Source organism: Fringilla coelebs (genome assembly GCF_963513975.1).
Source record: "Fringilla coelebs genome assembly, chromosome: 19".
In the NCBI taxonomy this organism is placed as follows: Eukaryota; Metazoa; Chordata; class Aves; order Passeriformes; family Fringillidae; genus Fringilla; species Fringilla coelebs.
In genome coordinates, this window is record NC_140045.1 from 11,409,648 (window position 1) to 11,428,546 (window position 18,899).

Sequence of the window (18,899 nt, forward strand, 5' to 3'; positions counted from 1 at the left end):
GCACAGAATCTGAAAAATAGAAAAAGTAAAACCTGAGGCATCATGACAGTAAATGAGTTGTCTCATTTACACCAGGGGGTTGCTATGATGGCAGCACCTGCAAGACCTGAGTGAATGAGTCAGGACTGAAGTGTTCACACCAGCAGAGGGGACGTGCAGAAAAATATCAGGGAGGGAAGAATTACAAAATCATAGAAGGCTGAAAAAGTTAATATCATTATCTATACCAAGAAGAAAAAAGCTGAGGCAAACATCAAGACAACTAATGCAATTTCCATTCTCTGAATAAGGAACAGACTATAAAACTACTTTACAGAGACAGATGTAGAAGGGAAAGCAGCTTGCTGGTGGAGAAAATAATTCTGTTTGGATTCTGCAGGAAGTTAAGACCAGAAGATTACCATGGCCCCTCTAGCTTCACTCTGTGTGTCTCTGCATAAATAAATATAAACCCAGGAAAAGCTACAAAGGAAGATAAGAAAACTCAGCATGACAACTGGGGTGTGACCCCAGGGAGGCTTCAATAATTCAGATGTTTGTCAAGACTTTCTCAACATAAAAGATGGAATGGGAAACAAGTTTTGGTGCTATGCTCCAGTACTCCAGGGAAGGGCAGCAAACAAAGGGAGGAGAGAATTAACAAAGTCACAAACTGCCAAGTTTACACCTTTAAATTAAGAAATTATATCTACACACACAGACACAAATCCACTTCTGAGAATTCAAAATATAACAACTATGACAAGCAAAAAAAGAAAAAAACCCAAACATGTTGCTTACAAAGGGGTTAAGAGGAAACCCCAGGCAATGAAAATGCAGTCTGAATCCCAACAGAAACCTGTACAAGTTTTATTTTGACTAGCAAAGAGAACAAAGTGGCCAAAGAATTAAAAATCATTAAATGGTAACAATAATTTTGAGATATTTTAAAGGAAGAATTAGTCTTCCAGCAGACAGAATCATGCAAACACTCTAAAGCCAAAGAAATTTAAAGCAACAAGCCAGACCTACTCCAAGTGGCTTGAAGCTGAGGAGCACACAGATATGGATGGATTGAAAGTAAGGATTGAAATATTCTTTATGCTCTGTGGGTAAGAGATTGGAAAAGATGAAAGGCTCCAACAAAGACAGTTCCATCTAAAGCCCATCAGCAAACATCCAGCAGGATCCAATGGTATCTGAGAGAGCCAGGAGAGCACTGCCAGGAAAAGATTTGCACCATGACACCAGAAATATGAACTGGCACATGGGGAAAGGAAGGGGAAACAAGCAGGACAGGAATAAAAGAAACTGGGTAAGGAGAGTGCATTTAAAATAATATTAAAAATATTATTTGAAATATAGTAAAAATATTAGAAAGTGGGTAAGGAGAGTGTATCTCCTGAATATGATTCTTCCCTGTGAGAACAGGCAGGCCCTGGCCCAGGGTGCCCAGAGCAGCTGTGGCTGCCCCTGGATCCCTGGCAGTGCCCAGGGCCAGGCTGGACCCTGGGGCTGGGAGCACCTGGGGCAGTGGGAGGTGTCCCTGGGACAGTGGGAGGTGTCCCTGCCATGGCTGGGGTGGCACTGGGTGGGAATTAAGGTCCCTCCCAACCCAAACCATTCTATGACTCTTACAATTTCCCAGAAGCACTGCTCAGCTCTTGTTTCTAACATCTTTCAGTTTTTATTTATTATTTTGGTTAAGTGCTCAATATCACATTGCACTTTCTTCTTGATCCTTTCCCTGGGGATTAAGAACTTCCTCACAGTTACAGATGATGAGAAATGTGAGAAAGCTTGGCTCACAGCCCACACCTCTCCACAGACATCAGATTTTTAACAGATTTTATTGCAGTGAGAGAGAAGCAACTTCCCCTCCCTCTCATTTATTTCCCCTTAAAAAAAAAAGAGGGCAAAATGAAGGTTCCAAAGTTCCAAAGTAACAGAGATATTTCTTGGTTTATATTTTTTACACATCTTTCTCAGCAATCATAAGGACAATAAATTCTTATTTTTTCCAGTGAAAACATTCTTTTTTTGCTAATATATGCCCTAATTCAGCAGAGGCCCACAGGAGTGGCTCTGTTTAGAAATACTCAAGAAACACTTCCTGTTCACACACAAAAACATTCTGAGAACAAAGATGGGGAAAAGAAATTAAAATGAATGTGCTCATTAAAGAGAAGTGGGACACTTTCAAAATATTTTCTTTTAAAGATTATTATTCTAAGGGCTACTTAAAACATTACACGGTATTCTTGTCTCTACAAATCCAATCTGTAATTTACTTCCAGAAGATAAACTTTAACAGTTCTGCTATAGCAACTGTTTCCAGATGAAGACAAAATCAGTTCAAGAGAGGTGCTAGAAATAATTAAATTCAAGGAAATATATTCTGTATTGCAGGAGTCAGGAGTTACACTACTAGCAGAAGTATTAATGAGAAATAACTTTCCAAATCTATTATTTTCCAGGTCGGAACAGACGGAAAAAATGTCCATCTGCTCACCTCAGCCCCAAAAAATGCATTTATAATCTTGCCTTGGCAGTAAAAGAAGGTAGAAAATAACAGGACACTGCTCACCCCTCCATCAGATCCTCCCAAGGCCAGTCCCCTCTCTGCTATTCTGCAGGCAAAACAATAATCTCAGGTGAGAACTGGAGTGTGATTAATTTGTCCTTTAATGCCCTTATTTACAACATGTAACTCCCCAGAGAGTGGGATTTGATGCATCAGGTAGAACCCAACTGAGTTAACAGCAGCTCCCATTTCTTGGAAACTGAACCTTCCAGCCTGTCATGAAAATGAAGTATTTGTGTTGCAGAACATTTCTGAGCTTGCATAAATTCTGACCTTCCTTCCACAAATCCCAAAAATACCCTAAAACCAGTCCCTTCACAGAGGACTGCTGCTGATCTGCTGGTGATTACCCAGACAGACACACAGCTGCAATCAGGCTCACATTGTTTTGTTCTGCTTTTAAAGACCAAATGGAGGCCAAGTGAAAATCCTTTAAAACTTATTTAATTCATTTTCCTTTCTTTCTGTGAAGTGCTCATGCCCCTCAGAGCCAGGCAGATTCTGTGTGAAAGAACTGCCCCCACTAGAGTAAAAATGGAAAATGGCTTTAATAACAAATATTTCATGTTTTAAACAGTCTAACCCATCCTACCCCTCAGATTGGCACAATGTCATTGAAATTTAAAAGTTAGAGCTAAAAGAAGAATTACCTACGAATTCTTTCAGCTTCTTCCCTTGTGATTACAGCATCTGTCACACCTCTTCCACACTTCCTAGGAGTGCAACCTGTAACACAAAGAGAAGGAAAAGAACCCATTGAGACCACTTCAGGCAGGTTTTAAATGAGACTTTGCACAAAAGTCTCTCTTGAAGTCATTCCTGAAGCACACAGCTTGGATAAATATGATTTAAAAAGTCCCCTAAAATTCACTGCTAAGAAATGTAACATTAAATTTTAAAAGCTCCAGGGAATAACAAGTCAGCAGCAGGAGTTGCAGGTGAAGAATATATGAAAGTTCTTATAAGTCTGGCTGACAACAATCTTCAGGCAAGAAGAAGAAATAAAATCAGTTCTGAGCCACCAGAGACTTTGGGATGTTACATTTGGCACTTTTCTGAGGAAGATCCATTTACAGATGTAAAGGCCCAGGAGAGAGGGGCTGAGTGTGGTTTCTGACACTGCCAACACACTCAGTGCTCCTGAACTGAGTGTCACTTCAAGAATTCATCAGAACACAAAATTCCTGGAAAGAAATCCATCCATTCACCCATGGGAGATAAAAGCATCACTGTGATCTGATCAAAGGCAGCTCATAACAATCACCAGGCAGATGGGAGAATTTTGCCAGGAATTTTGCAGGAATTTCCATTTCCTATTACTGGATGTACCCCAGCTACATGTCAGGTGGGCTGCAGGGAAAGCTGATTTTCAAGTAGAGAAGAGTAAACTCAAAGGAGAAATTCAATACTCCATGAAAAACCTGGCTATTGAGAGCTTCCTTTCTACAACATTCTGCAAAGATTTCTGATTTCAGACAAGATTTGTTCCTTTTCCAGCTGCAAATATCCAGGCTTGGCAAAACTACAGGGTTACCTCAGACAATTGTTACATGTCTGGGGTCTCTGACAGAGAACTGGAAGCAGGAGGTGCTCTGAAAGCAACAGCACAAGCTTCCCCAAATGGAGAAAAAACTCCAACAAACAGAAAAATGTAGTCCAGCATAAAGTCAGTCAGGTACCAACAGTGCAGCACAAACACTGGGTGAATGCTCAGGAAAAATCAGAACAGTCTGTTTGAAAATGATTCCAGCAGTAAGAAAAGTGTCCTCTCTGTCTCAGAGAACATGGCACATGTGAGCAAGGAAGAGTCAAAGGGATACCAGGATAGTCTCAGGAGAAATTCAGATTAGTACTGCAGGTACCTGGTAGCTTCCACAAATTTGTGCCCAGTAGACACAAAACCATCCCTTTATCTCAATTATAACCCTTTACTTCAGTTCCTCTCAAGGAACTCAGAACAAAGTGATTTTCAGAGTTGTGATATTTTCCCCAGCTACCACAAACTCAAGATGAGCTTGAGTTTGTTGAGTATCTCTAGAAAAAAATTGCTTTTTTGAGAAGTATGACGTAAGGTAAGCTGGTATACCACTTTGCTCTTAATTTTCATTGAAGTTTGTATTCTGAAAGAATTAATGCTTGCAATTCCCCTCTTGCAAAAGAGCTTCCAGCTCAGCCTGTAGTAGCAGAATTGTCTGTGCTTGCTGAGATATTAATTGTTCTTGCTTGGTTTTTTAAATATTATGATGTCTAGAGAAATTGTAAAAAGTGGGTGCTATAGAGTAAAAATTTCTACTTGTAAAAAAAGGGGAGGAAAAAATGGTATGATTTGAAAACCTTGATCTGATCTGGTCCTTCATCTGATAAGGCACCATCAGCTCTGGCTACCAGGTAAATCAAGGTAAAAAGGAACGTACCAAAATATGTGAAACACAAGTACTGCCACTGCTCCCATTCAGCACAAAATCCAGAATGTAACACACAGGACCAAGTGCCCAAACTGCAGCTGTGTCTCCTCCTTAGTGGTATTTAACCAAGAACCCTCACTGCTGAGCCAGAGAGGATTCACAGGAGAAAAAAGCTCTGCTAAGATTTTCCCCTGAGGCACAGGATGATAGGAAGGGACTTTGGAGATCATCTCATTCCTCCTGCCCTGGGCAGGGAACAATCCCTCTCCAAGGCAGAGATTTACAGCTGCCATCCCCATGGCAGGCTGGGCTAGACCTTTCCACTCCCCTGGCCCTGTGTCTGGAAAAGCACCTTCAATCTGTCTCCTGGGCAGTGCCCACAGATGTTTTGTGCACTGACACAAAATGTCAGCACTCAGCAGAAATAAGATTTCATCACACACAGTGGCCACAGTAGGTTTAAGCAGTTAGCTGTGTCTCAGGAGAGCAGAAATGGCCAAGATCTGCCCCCAGAGTTTAGAATTCAGGTGAGACTGTGCTCACATAACACCCTACCTTCTGCAAATATAATAAGTCAAGTGCTTGGCCTCTGAAAAATAGCAAATTTTATTTGGTATGAAGTTTATTTACAGGCAGGCAGTGCTAAGGGAATAAATCCTGCTCTGACACCAGCTACCAAATCACTTGAAGCAAACTGGAAGCTCAGTTGCACCAAGTTCAGCTGGAAGCAGGGACAGGTGCATAAATAAAAAGCTCATTTTAGCTGTGGAAACTTCACAGCTGAGCATCAGACACTGAGTGGTGACAGGAATGTGCCTCCTCCTGACACAGAGCCCACAGCTGAGGGTGCCAAACCAGGCTAAAGACTGAGAATGAAGAGCTATTGAGTGACAGACACCTATTTCCAAGTGCCTAAAGCTGCTGAGCTGATCCATAGTCCACATCTTCTGCCTGGCTCGGCTGTGGGGAACACACAAAACTCCTCCACAGCTCATCATCACCCTCTCGTGGGAAAATTATCACAGCTCAGCTTTAATTAACCAATTAACAGCTGGATCCTCAAAAGCATGGTCACAACATAGATAAAATAAAATTAAAAAAAAAAAAAAAAACAAACACCCCATAAATAAAAACCCAAATAAATCACAAAACTTAAGCAGCAGAACCAAGCAAACACCTAATTAGAAAGGTGAGTCAATTATCCCCATACAAAGCCAAGAGCTGAGACCTCACCCTGCAGCCAGCACTTGCTGCTGCTCCCCAGACACCCCCAAAAATAAAGAATTCATTCATTGCTGTTCCTGGAGAGATGTGCTTCAAGTTCCTGCCTTCCTTACAGTGAAAAGAATAGCATGAAAAAGAAGGAATTGAAAGAAAACAATGAAAAGGATAACTGGTGGGATGGCCCAGACCACAAGCTCAAAAAATTGCTCTTGTAAACCTGGGAAGGGAAAAGTAAAGTTTTGTTGGTTTGGGAGGTTTCTTTTGGTAAGCAAACACTGCAGTAGCAGAATCCAAAGACTTTTAGCCCCAGTTCAGTAATAACCAAATCACCAGCTGCAGTTTTCTCTGGCCTTGCACTACACAAATTCACCCAGCAGCAGTTTCCCCTTATAACTATGAAAACTTAACACAGAACATGTTCTCCTGTCAAAAAAACCATCACCTTACCAAGACAATTTTTTTTTTGTTGATAGCTTCCTGACATCAGTTCTCTTGGCCTAAATCACATTTGGGATGAATCCTCAAAAAAAAAAAAAAAAAGCTACAGTAGCAGCACTGAGGAAAAACTATATGACCTCAGACTCCACATGAAATTTTCTTTTAAGTTCCAAGTCTCTTTGACCAACAGCACCCTGACCAGACACCTGAAGAACATGGGGCTGTAATTTGTCAAACATTTTCTATCAGAACTGGCACAGGAGAAAGTTTAAAAATTGCAGAATCGCAGAAGAGCCTGGGAAAGGACCTCCAAAGACCATCTGGTTCAGCTTTTTGTGGTGCAGAGAGCCTGGATAAGATTATCCAGCACAGTGCTCAGTCACACCCTGGAAACCCTCAGCCAGAGGGGCTGCACAGCATCCCTGGGGAGGTTGTTCCAGTGACTGAGTGCTCTCTCTGTAAATTTTTTTTATATCAAGATGAAATCTTGCCCAATGCAAGCTGCACCCACTGTGCCTTGTCTTCTCTGTGCTGCTCCTTACAAAAGCAGAGCTGTCCTCTCTCTAGGTTCTCTTTAAGCACTGGAATAATGGGATGTGTTCTCCCTGAGCCTCCTCCAGGGAAAGGAGACCCAGCTCCCTGAGGTTTTCCTTACAGGGTGGGTTCTCCAGGCCTTTGATCACCTTTGTTCTTCCTTAGCTCACAGCAGCTTCTTCCAGCCTCCAGCTTTATGCCAGAATTTTCTCAGCCACATCATGAAGCAGATACAATCACCAACTGAGTTGGTTTTACCCAACTCAGAAGTTGGTTTTTTAGATTCAACAGCTTATCAGCCAACACACAGCCACACATACTGACAAAAACCAAGAGCAGAGCTGCTCTCTGGCAGCTGTACCAACTGAAAATGTTCATCACAACACACTTTGCAAATCTGAAAGAGAACATCAGCACTGCTCATCCATGGAAGCTGCAAGTCAAACTCTCACTGCTCTTTGTCAGAGGAGATTAAAATCTTCCACATCTCTTGAAGAACCAACCTCAACACTTCAAAGAAATAAGTGCCAGGAGGAACAGATACCAATTTGACAGAAAACTGGCTCAGCAGAAAGACACAAAGACAGAAAAGTGCTCTGCAAGCACCCCCCAAAGTCACTGGCAGATCTCAGAATAAGTGTCAAAAGCTGGCACTTGTGCAGTCATCACAAGCTGGTGGCACAGCGTCCTCCATCAGTGTCACCCCATACCCTGTATGGTCCTGAGCAGCAGCAAACTCACTCAGGAATCAACGGAGCATGGAAACAAACCAGAAACAGACTTGCAGGAGGTTTATTTCACAAAGCCCTTGCAAACCACTTTCAGAAGTAAAAAAAATCCTCTCAGAGTCAACCTGTGGGCTAGCCCGAGGGGCACCAACGTTTGGGGCTTTAAGCAAGAGACGGTGACCAGGAGTTCTCTGCAAACACGGGAGTTTTGCAGCCCAAGTTTGGTGCCCAGGCAGCGGCCAAGCCGCTCCTGCCCGCCGAGCACGGCCAGCCCTGCCCGGGTACCTGCAAAGCGCTTGTGGCTCTCGTAGTCCTCCGAGCAGGGCACCTCCACGAACTTGTCCTGCAGGGTGTCGCTGCGATGGGCCAGCACCTCGGTGACTCCATCTGCGGGGATTCCACCCTCGGGGATCCCATCCTCGGAGCGGAGGCGGCTCCAGACCACGAGGCCGCCGCCGGCCGCGGTGGAGAGGAGGAGGAAGATCGCTGCCTTCAGCCACCTTCCCCGGGGATCCGGCTGCGATCTGCCCTTCCTGGCGCTGCGGAGGGAGCACAGAACGGGCCCCGTGAGCGGGGAGGGACGGCCCTGGCCGATACCGGCGAGCCCCGGGCCCTCACCCCTCGGGACCCCGGCTCGGAGCACACCACACGCGGTACAAACACACACGGTTCTCTCCCGAGACCCGGGCCCGGAGCACACCACACGCGGTACAAACACACACGGTTCTCTCCCGGGACCCCGGTTCGGAGCACACCACACGCGGATCCCTCCCGGGCCCTCACCCCTCGGGACCCCGGTTCGGAGCGCACCACACGCGTTACAAGCGCTTCCCTCCCACTCCCAGGCCCGGCGCAGCGTGACCGCCTCCCACCGGGGCACCCCCCGGAGCGGCAGCGCCGCCGGCCTGGGGGTAAGAGGTGACGGCCAGGGCCCCGCGCTGGTACCTGCTGTGCCGGCGGGCACCGCGGCCCGGCCCCGGCCCGGCGCTGTCGGGGCCGCGGGGCAGCGCCCGCCGCTGCGGAGCCATCGCGCCTCCTCCGCCTCGAGCGATGCGCTCGGCGCGCCTCGCCCTGGCCTGCCGGCCTGCCTGACAGGGGAACGCGCTCGGCTGCCGAGAGCGAGTGCGAGGATATAGCGCAGAGCCGGGAGCGGCGGAAGGGCGGCACCGGGACAGGGGGACAAGAGGACAGCGGGACAACGGCACACCGGGACAGCAGGGCGCGGGCGGGCAGCGCCGGGACAGCGCGGCAGGGACAGCGGGGTGCGGCCGGGCGGGGTGTGCAGGGACGCCGCGGCGACAGGCCAAAGCAATCGAGGCCAGAGCATGTGGCGGCGCCTGGTGCACCTGGACCTGAAGGGCGCCGCGCCGCGCGCGCAGTACCTGGAGCAGGTGAGGGGTGAACGTGAGGGACGTGAGGGGTGAACGTGAGGGACGTGAGGGGTGAGCCTGAGGGATGTGAGGGCTGTGCCTGGGGCAAGTGAGGGGTGCACCTGAGGGAGGTGAGGGGTGAGCCTGGAGCAGGTGAGGGGTGCAGCTGAGGGATATGAGGGGTGAGCCTGGAGCAGGTGAGGGGTGCACCTGAGGGAGGTGAGGGGTGCACCTGAGGGAGGTGAGGGATGTGCCTGGGGTGGATGAGGGGTGAGCCTGGAACAGGTAAGGGGTGAACCTGGAGCAGGTGAGGGATGTATCTGGCACAAGTAAAGGATTTATTTGGGCTCAGGTGAGGGATATACCTGCTGCAGGTGACAGGGGCACTGCTCACAGCCCAGCTGCATCCCCAGTGTCCCCTCCCTCCCTCCCTCCCTCCCTCAGGTGCTGCCGCTGCTCCGCACCCTGGGTGCCACCGGGCTGCTGCTGGAATATGAGGACACCTTCCCGTACTCGGGGCCGCTGGAGCTGCTGCAGGCCCCCCACGCCTACAGGTAGCACCACGTACCCTGCAGGCGGCTCCGGGTGTCCGCAGGCGCCCCGGGCCATGCCCAGCGGGCACTGACAGTCGTTCTCCTGCAGCCCCGAGGAGCTCCAAGCGCTGCTGAGCTGGGCACGGGCAGAGGGCCTGGATGTGGTGCCACTGGTGCAGAGCTTCGGGCACATGGAGGTGAGCTGGGCGTGCTGGGCTGGGTGAGAGCTGGTGTGCTGAGCCTGCAGTGCCCAGGGGAACGGCAAGGCTGGTGGGGTCTCGGTGTGCAGTAGGAAGAGCTTTGGCAGCTGGGCAGGGAGTGATCCTGCCCCTCTGCTCAGCCCTGGTGACATCTGGAGCAGTGTGTCCAGTTCTGGGCAGAAACCATGGCCAGGAAGTGCCACCTGGACATGAGGCAGAACTTGTTCCCTGTGCAGTGACCAGGCCCTGAGCAGGTTGGAATATCCCCAGTGAGGGAGACTCCACACCCTCTCTGGACACAACCCTGGCCCTGCTGGAGCAAGAAGGTGGGACCAGATGAGCCACTCTACTCCCTTCCAGCCTGACCCATTCTGGGATTCTCTGCTGGAAATTTCCAATCCAAGTCCCAGTGCTCTGGTTATCCAACTCTGCCAGCTGCAGGATTTGACATCAGGGTGACACTGCAGTGACCTCCCCTTCACCTACCCTGTGAGGTGCTTCGTGGTCAGAGACCCCCCATGAGCGTGGAGCAGCAGCTGAGCCCCCAGGCTGTCCCTGGGTTTAGCAGGACACCTGCCCTCAGAGCCTTGGGGACAGGAGGACACTGCTGTCCCCTGGTGTGGCGGCTGTCCCCAAGCTCCCCTTTCCCTTGCAGTTTGTGCTGAAGCACAGGGAGTTTGCCCATCTGCGGGAGGTGAAGGAGCTGCCCAACGCCCTGAACCCGCACAAGGAGGAGTCCCTGGCGCTGGTCAAAGCCATGATTGACCAGGTCATGGCCCTGCACGAGGACCTGCAGTGGTTTCACATCGGATGTGATGAGGTGGGAACTTCTCTTCAGCTGGGAATGTTTCTTTTCTTTTGAGGAATTACAGCAAGGGCTGAGCCTTCTGCATTTCAGTGGTGCTCAGGCCGTGTTTGGGTGGGATTTTGGGGACAGAAAACACCACTTGAGCCAGTATAGAAAAGTCTTTTTGCCAGTAAATTGTTCCAGTAGCACAGGTTGTTATTTCCATAGATACAAGTGTAATATCAAAGTATTGAAAGCAGCTTCTTGAAGCTAACAGCAGTTGGGTTTAGGTCAAGTGAGTGTTTGTAGTGAGACATCAATTAGAGCTGTTCATTTGGAATCCTGTGAGTTTGGTGTAAGATGTGGCTCGTTGTTCTGGGCAAGTTACTCAAATAAACCCTTCTGTGGTTGGAAGTGTTGGTTTTTTTACCTTGGTAGTTTGTCTCCTTGAGAAGGAAAAAACTCAAGCTTCTCTTTCTCATAGTTTCTTAAACCCATGATGATGGCACACAGATCCCTGGAATTCATTATGACCACTTAACTGTACTGATATTAGTTTAGCATTTTGTATCCTGTTGTGTTGAAACTGGTGGGAAGGCTAGACAGGGAGCTGTTATAAAGCAAAATACTATTTATGTAGAATAAATAAAACCTGCTCTAAACCAGCAAATTTTAATTCACTCTCTGCATGGGACCAAAAATGCTGGGCCACCCTTGGACATGGCCCCAGGTTACTTCTAGACTCACATTTGGATGATCTTCCCCAAGATAGGAACCTTATTTATCTACCTCAAGTCCTGATGGATTGCTGGATTTGAAGTGAATAAATGTGATGAGATCTGCTTTCAAGGACAAACGTTCCAAAGGCAAATATGGCATATAGAGTGATGCATGTAATCATGGCCACAGTCTCCTGCAGACTGATGGAAATGCTTGCAGTGTTTTCAGCACTCAGAGGTGCTTTGGAATTTGTCCACTCATCTGGACAAAGGTTTTGAATATTGCTGACCTCCCTTTCTCTATTTCTGCACAAGAAGTCAGGATGATTTGCTTGGTGTTTCAGGTCTACTACCTTGGCGAAGGAGAGGAGTCCAAGCAGTGGCTGCAGCAGCAGAACAACACTCCAGAGAAGCTGTGCTTATCCCACATAAAAGCAGTTGCCACTTGTTTGGCCTGGTCTTACCCCATGGTGACACCCATCGTGTGGGATGACATGCTCAGGGGCATGAGTGAGGAAACACTGGCAGGTGTGTGACCAGGTTTGCACAGGTAAAACAGATGGGTTGGCAGCTGAATGTAATGAAAACAACAAATCTGGCAAGAGGTGAGGTGTGGTTTTTTTGACTAGAGAATAGAAGCACTCAGTCCTTGGCTGCCACAGAGTCCCTGTGTGAGTTTGGGCCAGTCTGAACACTTCAGTTTTCAATCACAAAATGCTCACCCTGCAGTGGCTGCCATCAATTCTACTTTCCTTATACATTAAAACAACAACCAGCATTAAAACACAACATTAAAACAAAACAGCCTATTTGCATCTGTGGTCCAAGTCTAAATCTCTGTGCCTCTCACCACCTTCTGATGTTCATTGCTGCCCTTTGCAGCACCTGATCCCAAGTGGTGCAAACTCACACAGAGAAGATGCAGCCCTGTGAGCATCTTTGTGGTCATGGTGCACATTGTGAGGACTTTGATACTGAATTGTGGGATAGCTCCAAGACCTTGACATCACAAGTCTTGTTTGTGGAAAAATATCAAAGCAGTGCTAAAGCTGGAGTAGTCTGAGCACAGATGGAGTTCCAGCGTTTTCAGAGCCACCTTACATGGCTGCTGTAAACAGATTTAAATGGCACCAGGAGAGCTGTGCAGCTCATCCAACAGTGACTGACCTATTCAAGGCTTTGATAGTGGGAAATCATCCCCAAAAATGCAGGTGGGACCCTTGGAGTTTCCACCAGAGCAGTACAGCACTCTAAGTATGCTCTACTGCCATAATAACAGAATAAACAAATTAAAATGTGATGGAGTTAAAATACTGAATTTCTGTACAGTTTACTGCAGTTTCTCTAGGAGTCAGTTTCACATGTTTAAAACTAGCTGAGGAGTTGATTACAAATGAGTTAAAGCTAAATTTGTACTTTTAGTTGTATTTGAAAAGCTGCCTTTTGTGGAAACACAGCCCAGGCACTCTGTAAGTGGAAGGGTAAATGTTACATTTGAATTTAGCTAAATCTCCTCTTGTGGCTCGCCAGTGGAATCCAGCTGGTACAGAGAGATGCAAGGAGCTGAGAATGAGCTGGGCTTGGGGTGAGTGGGGTCTCTGATAAATTGTCACTGCTCCTCCATGTTAATGGTTTCACCATGCCTGAGGACAGTGGCCCTGGGCATGTGCCAAATCCTGGCCAGGCTGAAAATGCCCTGGGCCACTTCAGCTGTAAGTGACACATGCTTAGTTGTGGTCACATGCTGCTGCAGCAGTAACCTGTGCTGAGTTCTCATTTAAGCAGCTGTTCTCCAGGGTTTAGGAGAGCTCTGTTCCTTTCAGAGTCCGGGGTCCCACAGCTGGTGCAGCCCATGATCTGGGACTATGCAACAGACATCAACGTGGAGGGCAAAGGTTTGTACTTCTCTGCTGAGCTGTGTACAAGTAAAATAGCCAAAGCAAAATTCTGTCATTAAAACCTACCTTAGCTGGATATTCTGGTTTTGTTAAATTGTTTTTTATTGATTTAATAGCATAAAGACAGCCCTTCTTTGATTTCACATCATAGTTGCTATTATTTTCTTTTTCTATTTATGTTTCCCTTATGAATGGCTTGCATTGTAGGCTGCTTAATTCTTTTCAGCAGAGCTTTGGAATCACTGATAGGAGATTCAGTGGTTTTCCATAAGCACTGTTACATTAATTCTCCTTGTATCAACACCAGCAGCAGCACATAACTCTGTATTGAACAGCTCTGCAAAAGAAGCTTCAGGGCTTCCTACGTCTATAGAATTCAGAGGGAAGCCCCTAAAGGCCCCTGTCAGGCATCTAACAATCATGCAAATATTTCTTTATTGCCAGAACAATCAGCTGTCAGATGTTGTGCATGCTTGTTACAACCTCACGGCTCTTAGCGTGCTAGCAATACAAGGGAGTAGAGTATTGTAACTGATGCATGAAAATAGGAGGACAGCCACTCAAAAGGCTGCTCAGAGAGGGTGTCAAATCCCCCATCCTTGCTGATGCTCCAAGCCTGGAAAGGCTCAGCAGCATGTTGGACCTGGAGCTGTGTTCCCCTTCCCTGCAGCCTTGCAGTGGGGGCTGGAACTGGAGAAAGCTCATCCTGTGCATGTCCCTGTGTGTGTCCCTGCAGTGCAGCTCATAGAGAAGTACCGCAGGTGTGGCTTCTCCAAGGTGTGGTTTGCAAGTGCCTTCAAGGGAGCCACGGGAGCGAATCAGTCTCTAACCCTGATTGGGCACCACCTCAGGAACCAGCTGGAGTGGCTGCAGGTGGCCAGGAGGAGCCCTGCTGATGTCCTGGAAGGTATCGCGCTGACCGGCTGGCAGAGGTGAGGAATGGCCCTTGTGTGCCTCCAGGGTCACAGATGAGCAAATTTCCACCCAAAAGCTCCCCAAGAGGCCCAGGGAAGCTGGGGGTTTAGAAAGAATTACCCTGCAATTCTTCCTGTCACTGTTGTGCCTCACCCCCAGACTGTGAAGGGTGGATTTCAGCTGTACTGCACTAACCAGCAGGAGCAATGGCTTTGGGGACACCACCAGCACGCTCAGCTGGATTTTGTGCCACCTTGAGCTGCTCATAGACACTGTAGTTCATGCATGGTGTGTCTGTCTGAATGTCTGATGGGAACTCAAAAACTATGAAATCACAAAAGAGACGAGAATTTGTTAATATAATGGTGGAGTAAAACATTTTTATGCAGTCAGGGGTAGGGAATACCAGAGAGCTGATGTCCAATTTCTGACCCTAACTTGCCTTGAGTAGAGAATTTGGTTTTCATCTATTCTTACTAGTAAAACAGGAATACTTCACATTTCAGAGATAAGTGATCTCTTCTCTGAGACAGCAACAGATGTTTCTAAAGCTCATTGAATTTTAGTGATTGAAATATTAAATCTTCCCACTTGTTTAGTCTGCTCTAACAGTAAAATGTGTAATTCATGGATGTTTCCTTACTTAGGTATGACCACTTTGCTGTTTTGTGTGAGCTTCTCCCTGTGGCAATTCCATCCCTGGCCGTGTGTCTGCAGACACTAAAGAATGGTACAATGACAACTTCATTCTCTCTCAGATAATGCCTAGCACAGGAGTGAAGTAACCTTGCCCTAAGATTAGCACAGGCTTGTTATATTTTGAGATGGTTTGCTGAATTGATCATGGCCTGAATTATGAACAATAAATTACAATTTGCAGTGTGGGAGGAGAGAAGCCTCTTGGCCTAAGTATTTAAAAATAGACATTGTATCCTCTTCATTTATTGTGATCTAACACACAAATGGTCAAAAACTTCATGCTTATATTAAAAATAAATTTAAGATGCAGAATTGCTTCTCAAACTTACTTAAAACAATAGTGATATATAAATTAGCCTAATTTAGTTTAGATTTAGAATGTGCTCATGTGTAAAAGTTGTTTTAACTAATTGTTTTTCTTAAAATGGATCTAGGGAGGACATTGTCTGGTTAAAATACCTCCTGTAGTTTCTGCTTTACTTTACAGGCAGTTGCCAACAATATCTTTCTTATTTTCTTAATATACCCCCACAATCCACTGATTTTTAATTAAGGCACCAGAAATATTCAGCAGCCTGAAGAGAAAGCTCAGAGTGAGGAAGTGCTCACCTTGCACAAGACAACTGTGTGAAAGACACTGAGCTCCTCCTCCCACCCACAAGTGTTTCTTCCTTCTTTTATTTCCATTTCACCTTTTAAAAAATTCTTCACCAAAGGGGAACTACTAAGCCAAGGCAGAATACTCCAGAAAACCCCTCTTGTATGAGCATTTTGGTTCCTTAGGCTCCTTTACTCATTTCCCTGTCTTCTGCCAGGTGGCTATTCTGAAAAGATTAAAGAAAATGTGGAAATCCTCCTGGGAATGCCTAACCTGGAAATTGAAACTTTCATGAGGTAACATTCCAGCTGCAGAATTCAGGTGCTTCTCCTTGTGTGGTAAGTTCAGAAACTAACAGATCCTCTTTGGACAGCCCAAGTGTGGGGACCTTTCCTGGGAGCAGTGTCCTCACCCTTGTGACACAAATTAGTTTCCACCTCAAGTCATCAGTGGATGAACTTCTCGAAAGGAACAGGTAATGAGGTTTCTGTTGATTCTGCCTGGCTGCAGGACTGTTTGAACTGTATCATCTCAAAGTGGGGCACAACCCCAGAAAAGTGATTTAAATATCAAGCTCTGCATTTCAGGTGTCACTGACATCTCAGCAGAACATAATATTTACATCAGTATTGAAAATATTTTAGCAAAGTTCCTAAATACTGTATGCTACCTTATTTGAAGCACATAGTTCTTTCCTTAATTACATTTTACTGCTATTTAAAGTTAAAATGAAAATTTTGAATGGTGTAGTTAAAAAAGAAAGGAGCTTGAAATTATATTTATCAGGTGATCATTGCCAGGAACATTTTCACAAGCTAATTCCAAAGATCTGTAGACTGAAACTTACTCCTTAAGTATCATCTCTGTGCAGAGTTCAGCTAAAGCCTCCCCAGCAGTGACAAACAGAGCTTGCTGCTGTTTCACCACTGCTCCCACCAACATCCATTTTCAGGTATGCCACAGGCTGGTTCAGCCTCTACCACAGGAAAAAGAGGATTGTTCATCCTATCATAGTGCACCACTTCCAGCCAGATGCAGTCAGGTAACAGCACTTGTTTTGCACTACAGGGGAAATAAAAGTCTGATATATTTTGGGCACTCAGCTACAGAGAGTTGTGAGCCTTACCTCTTTTATAATTATCTCAGAAACATCAGTGGGAATCAGACAAAGGTGTTTTTATACAACATGTTTGGGTTGGAACTAGATGATCTTCACAGTTCCCTTCCAACACAAACCATCCTATGGTTCTGATTTTATCTTTGCCTTCTGTTGAAGGAATTCTTTGAGAACAAGTACAAAATTGGTCCAAAAGCCTCTCCATTGTCACTCCTGTACAGCCCTGCTGCACCTTAAGCAGTGGTTGGCCTTGGTGTAGGGGCTCACCCTGGGCCAGATTCCAGGCAGGGTCTGCAATAAAGCCAGGCCCTTCCCCTGCTCCCTGGCACCATGGGCTTTTCAGAACTTGTCCCAGACATTCTGCCACTTCATGCTAAAAAGTTCATTTATAGGTGGGGTTTTTGTTGTTGGTGATTTTTTTGGTTTTGTTTTCTTTTTCTGTGATGAGTATCCAACCTCATCTCCCTTTCTGATAAAACCCAGAATTAAATTCCCAACAAGTCTCACAGTGGGTTTCAGTTACACTTAAAATGTTCATAGTGTTTTTTTGAGCTCACATTTTGATACTTTAAAAGTCTTTGCATGAGGAAAGTGCCAAGATTAATGGTACTTAAACAGAAACAGCATCAAGCTTTTGCCACCTGAACCAAATCAAGTCGTTTGGGCTCTTGTAATAGAAGCTTCTTTTCCTGTAAAGTGGTTTTAAGGACAGTACTCCCTTCCAAAGGCCAGTAAGGCAACCCTCCCTTGAGGCAGAGCTCACCTGCAATGTCATTGTTTCTTCTTTCTCACTTCTGCTCAGGCTCTTCTCCAAGTGGAACACTGTGGTGCAAGAGCTGCAAGCAGCCATGGAGCAAGTTTTCCACAGGTGTGCTATAGAGGAGTGGATGGAGGAGAATGTCCACCCTCACCTGCAGAGGCTACAGGAAGTGCTGGATGATTTAGATGAAGCAATAAGAGCACATAATTAGGGACACTTCAATTAGTCTGACTCATTCCCTGGGAAAACATGGCTATGAAAATCAGAAGCTAGCCCTAAAGCTGGAGTTTGTCATCTTGAGAGTGTGGTTAAACAAAAGTGACCTGAAGGCATGAAGGAATTTATTAGCATAAAACACTTCCACTCAATTTTCTTGTCTTAACACATGCTGAGCCTTAATTCACCTGCCTGCCAGTCAGGTTTGCTGCCCTTGCATAACAGAATGCAGGAGTGAGTCACAGCTCACTCTCCTACAAGGCAGGAGAAAAACCCAGGTCCTTCCAAATTCAGGATTTGTAGCAACACTTACATAACAATGACCTGGGAAAGTTCTACCCTAATATTTAGGATACTTTAAAAACGTTTGTGTCATTATGTTCTGTACCAAAACTCCTTCACATGTCAGCTGTGCTGAGTTGTGTCCTAGCATTCATTCCAGCAAGAGGAATCAGGAGCAAGAGGGAGCTCCTGAGGCAGTGACAGCCGGGCTGGGAGGGAAAATGCCTTAACACATTGGGCTGCTTCACTTTCTGCCAGAGCACCAAAGCTCAGCCCCATCCCCACAGAAAAGCATCACCCCACTCACTGAGGCTCCTGTTTGGCTCTGTAGAACCTCAAACTGCAACCTGCACTTCCCAGGTTTGTCCCAGTTTGAGCCATGACTAAAGCTACAAATATAAGGAAAAAATGCTGGTTTATTCTGCTTTAAAGTCAAACTTGTCATAATGTATAGAAATATGTTTGGGGACTTTTGGTGATTAGCCCAATTCTCCACTAAATGGAAATAATTCAAAAGTATGGTTGTTAAGTATGTTATTTCACCATGAATATTCAAAATATTTATTTCTGTGCTTCATTTTATGCCTTTAAATTTTTTTGGGAGCACTGGTATTGAAATTTTCTTGGAACAAATGTAAACATACAGAAAGTAAAACTACAGCATAAGACAAGCTTCAAGTGACTCAATGAGAGCCTCAGTAACCAGGTCCACATGCAGATCTTTATCTAAAAAGAACCAATTGCTGTGTACACCTGTCACATAGCTTGAACTAAGCAAGATCTTAATTTATTTTACTTGAATAAAACCTTTGATACTCCAAGTGTTTGTAGAAGGGTGTTGCTTTTTGTGTGTGCAGCATGTTGGTTTGGTTTAAAGGAGGGAAAATAGAAATATTCACCAATAATAGAGAGT

General features: G+C 45.9%; 2 protein-coding genes across 2 annotated transcripts in view; one reads left to right on the forward strand and one right to left on the reverse strand.

Annotated features, from left to right (window-relative positions):
- Window positions 1-8,929, reverse strand: part of OGFOD3 (2-oxoglutarate and iron dependent oxygenase domain containing 3) — a 34,401-nt gene extending 25,472 nt beyond the window's left edge. The window contains exons 1-4 of the mRNA XM_084218232.1: window positions 8,838-8,929; window positions 8,178-8,431; window positions 3,214-3,289; window positions 2,567-2,609 (exon numbers count right to left, since the gene is read on the reverse strand). Of these exons, the coding sequence (XP_084074358.1) occupies window positions 2,567-2,609; window positions 3,214-3,289; window positions 8,178-8,431; window positions 8,838-8,920 (456 nt within the window). The 5' untranslated portion in view covers window positions 8,921-8,929. The remainder of the gene's footprint in view (window positions 1-2,566; window positions 2,610-3,213; window positions 3,290-8,177; window positions 8,432-8,837) is intronic.
- Window positions 8,930-9,049: 120 nt separating this feature from the next.
- On the forward strand, window positions 9,050-18,690 carry HEXD (hexosaminidase D). The gene is made up of 12 exons (XM_084218395.1): window positions 9,050-9,283; window positions 9,707-9,816; window positions 9,905-9,992; window positions 10,651-10,815; window positions 11,846-12,029; window positions 13,325-13,396; window positions 14,136-14,331; window positions 14,962-15,044; window positions 15,829-15,907; window positions 15,985-16,086; window positions 16,564-16,653; window positions 17,531-18,690. Exons 1-12 carry the CDS (start codon window positions 9,218-9,220, stop codon window positions 17,697-17,699), a joined length of 1,404 nt encoding a protein of 467 aa, XP_084074521.1. The 5' UTR covers window positions 9,050-9,217; the 3' UTR covers window positions 17,700-18,690.
- Window positions 18,691-18,899: the final 209 nt, after the last annotated feature.

What these genes read in the sequence shown, in the direction of transcription:
- HEXD (XM_084218395.1), top strand. Translation starts at nt 9,218, where the DNA reads ATGTGGCGGCGCCTGGTGCACCTGGACCTGAAGGGCGCCGCGCCGCGC. An exon ending in GCGCGCAGTACCTGGAGCAG is followed by an intron (nt 9,284 to 9,706) that starts GTGAGGGGTGAA and finishes TCCCTCCCTCAG; the next exon opens with GTGCTGCCGCTGCTCCGCAC. An exon ending in GAAATTGAAACTTTCATGAG is followed by an intron (nt 15,908 to 15,984) that starts GTAACATTCCAG and finishes CTCTTTGGACAG; the next exon opens with CCCAAGTGTGGGGACCTTTC.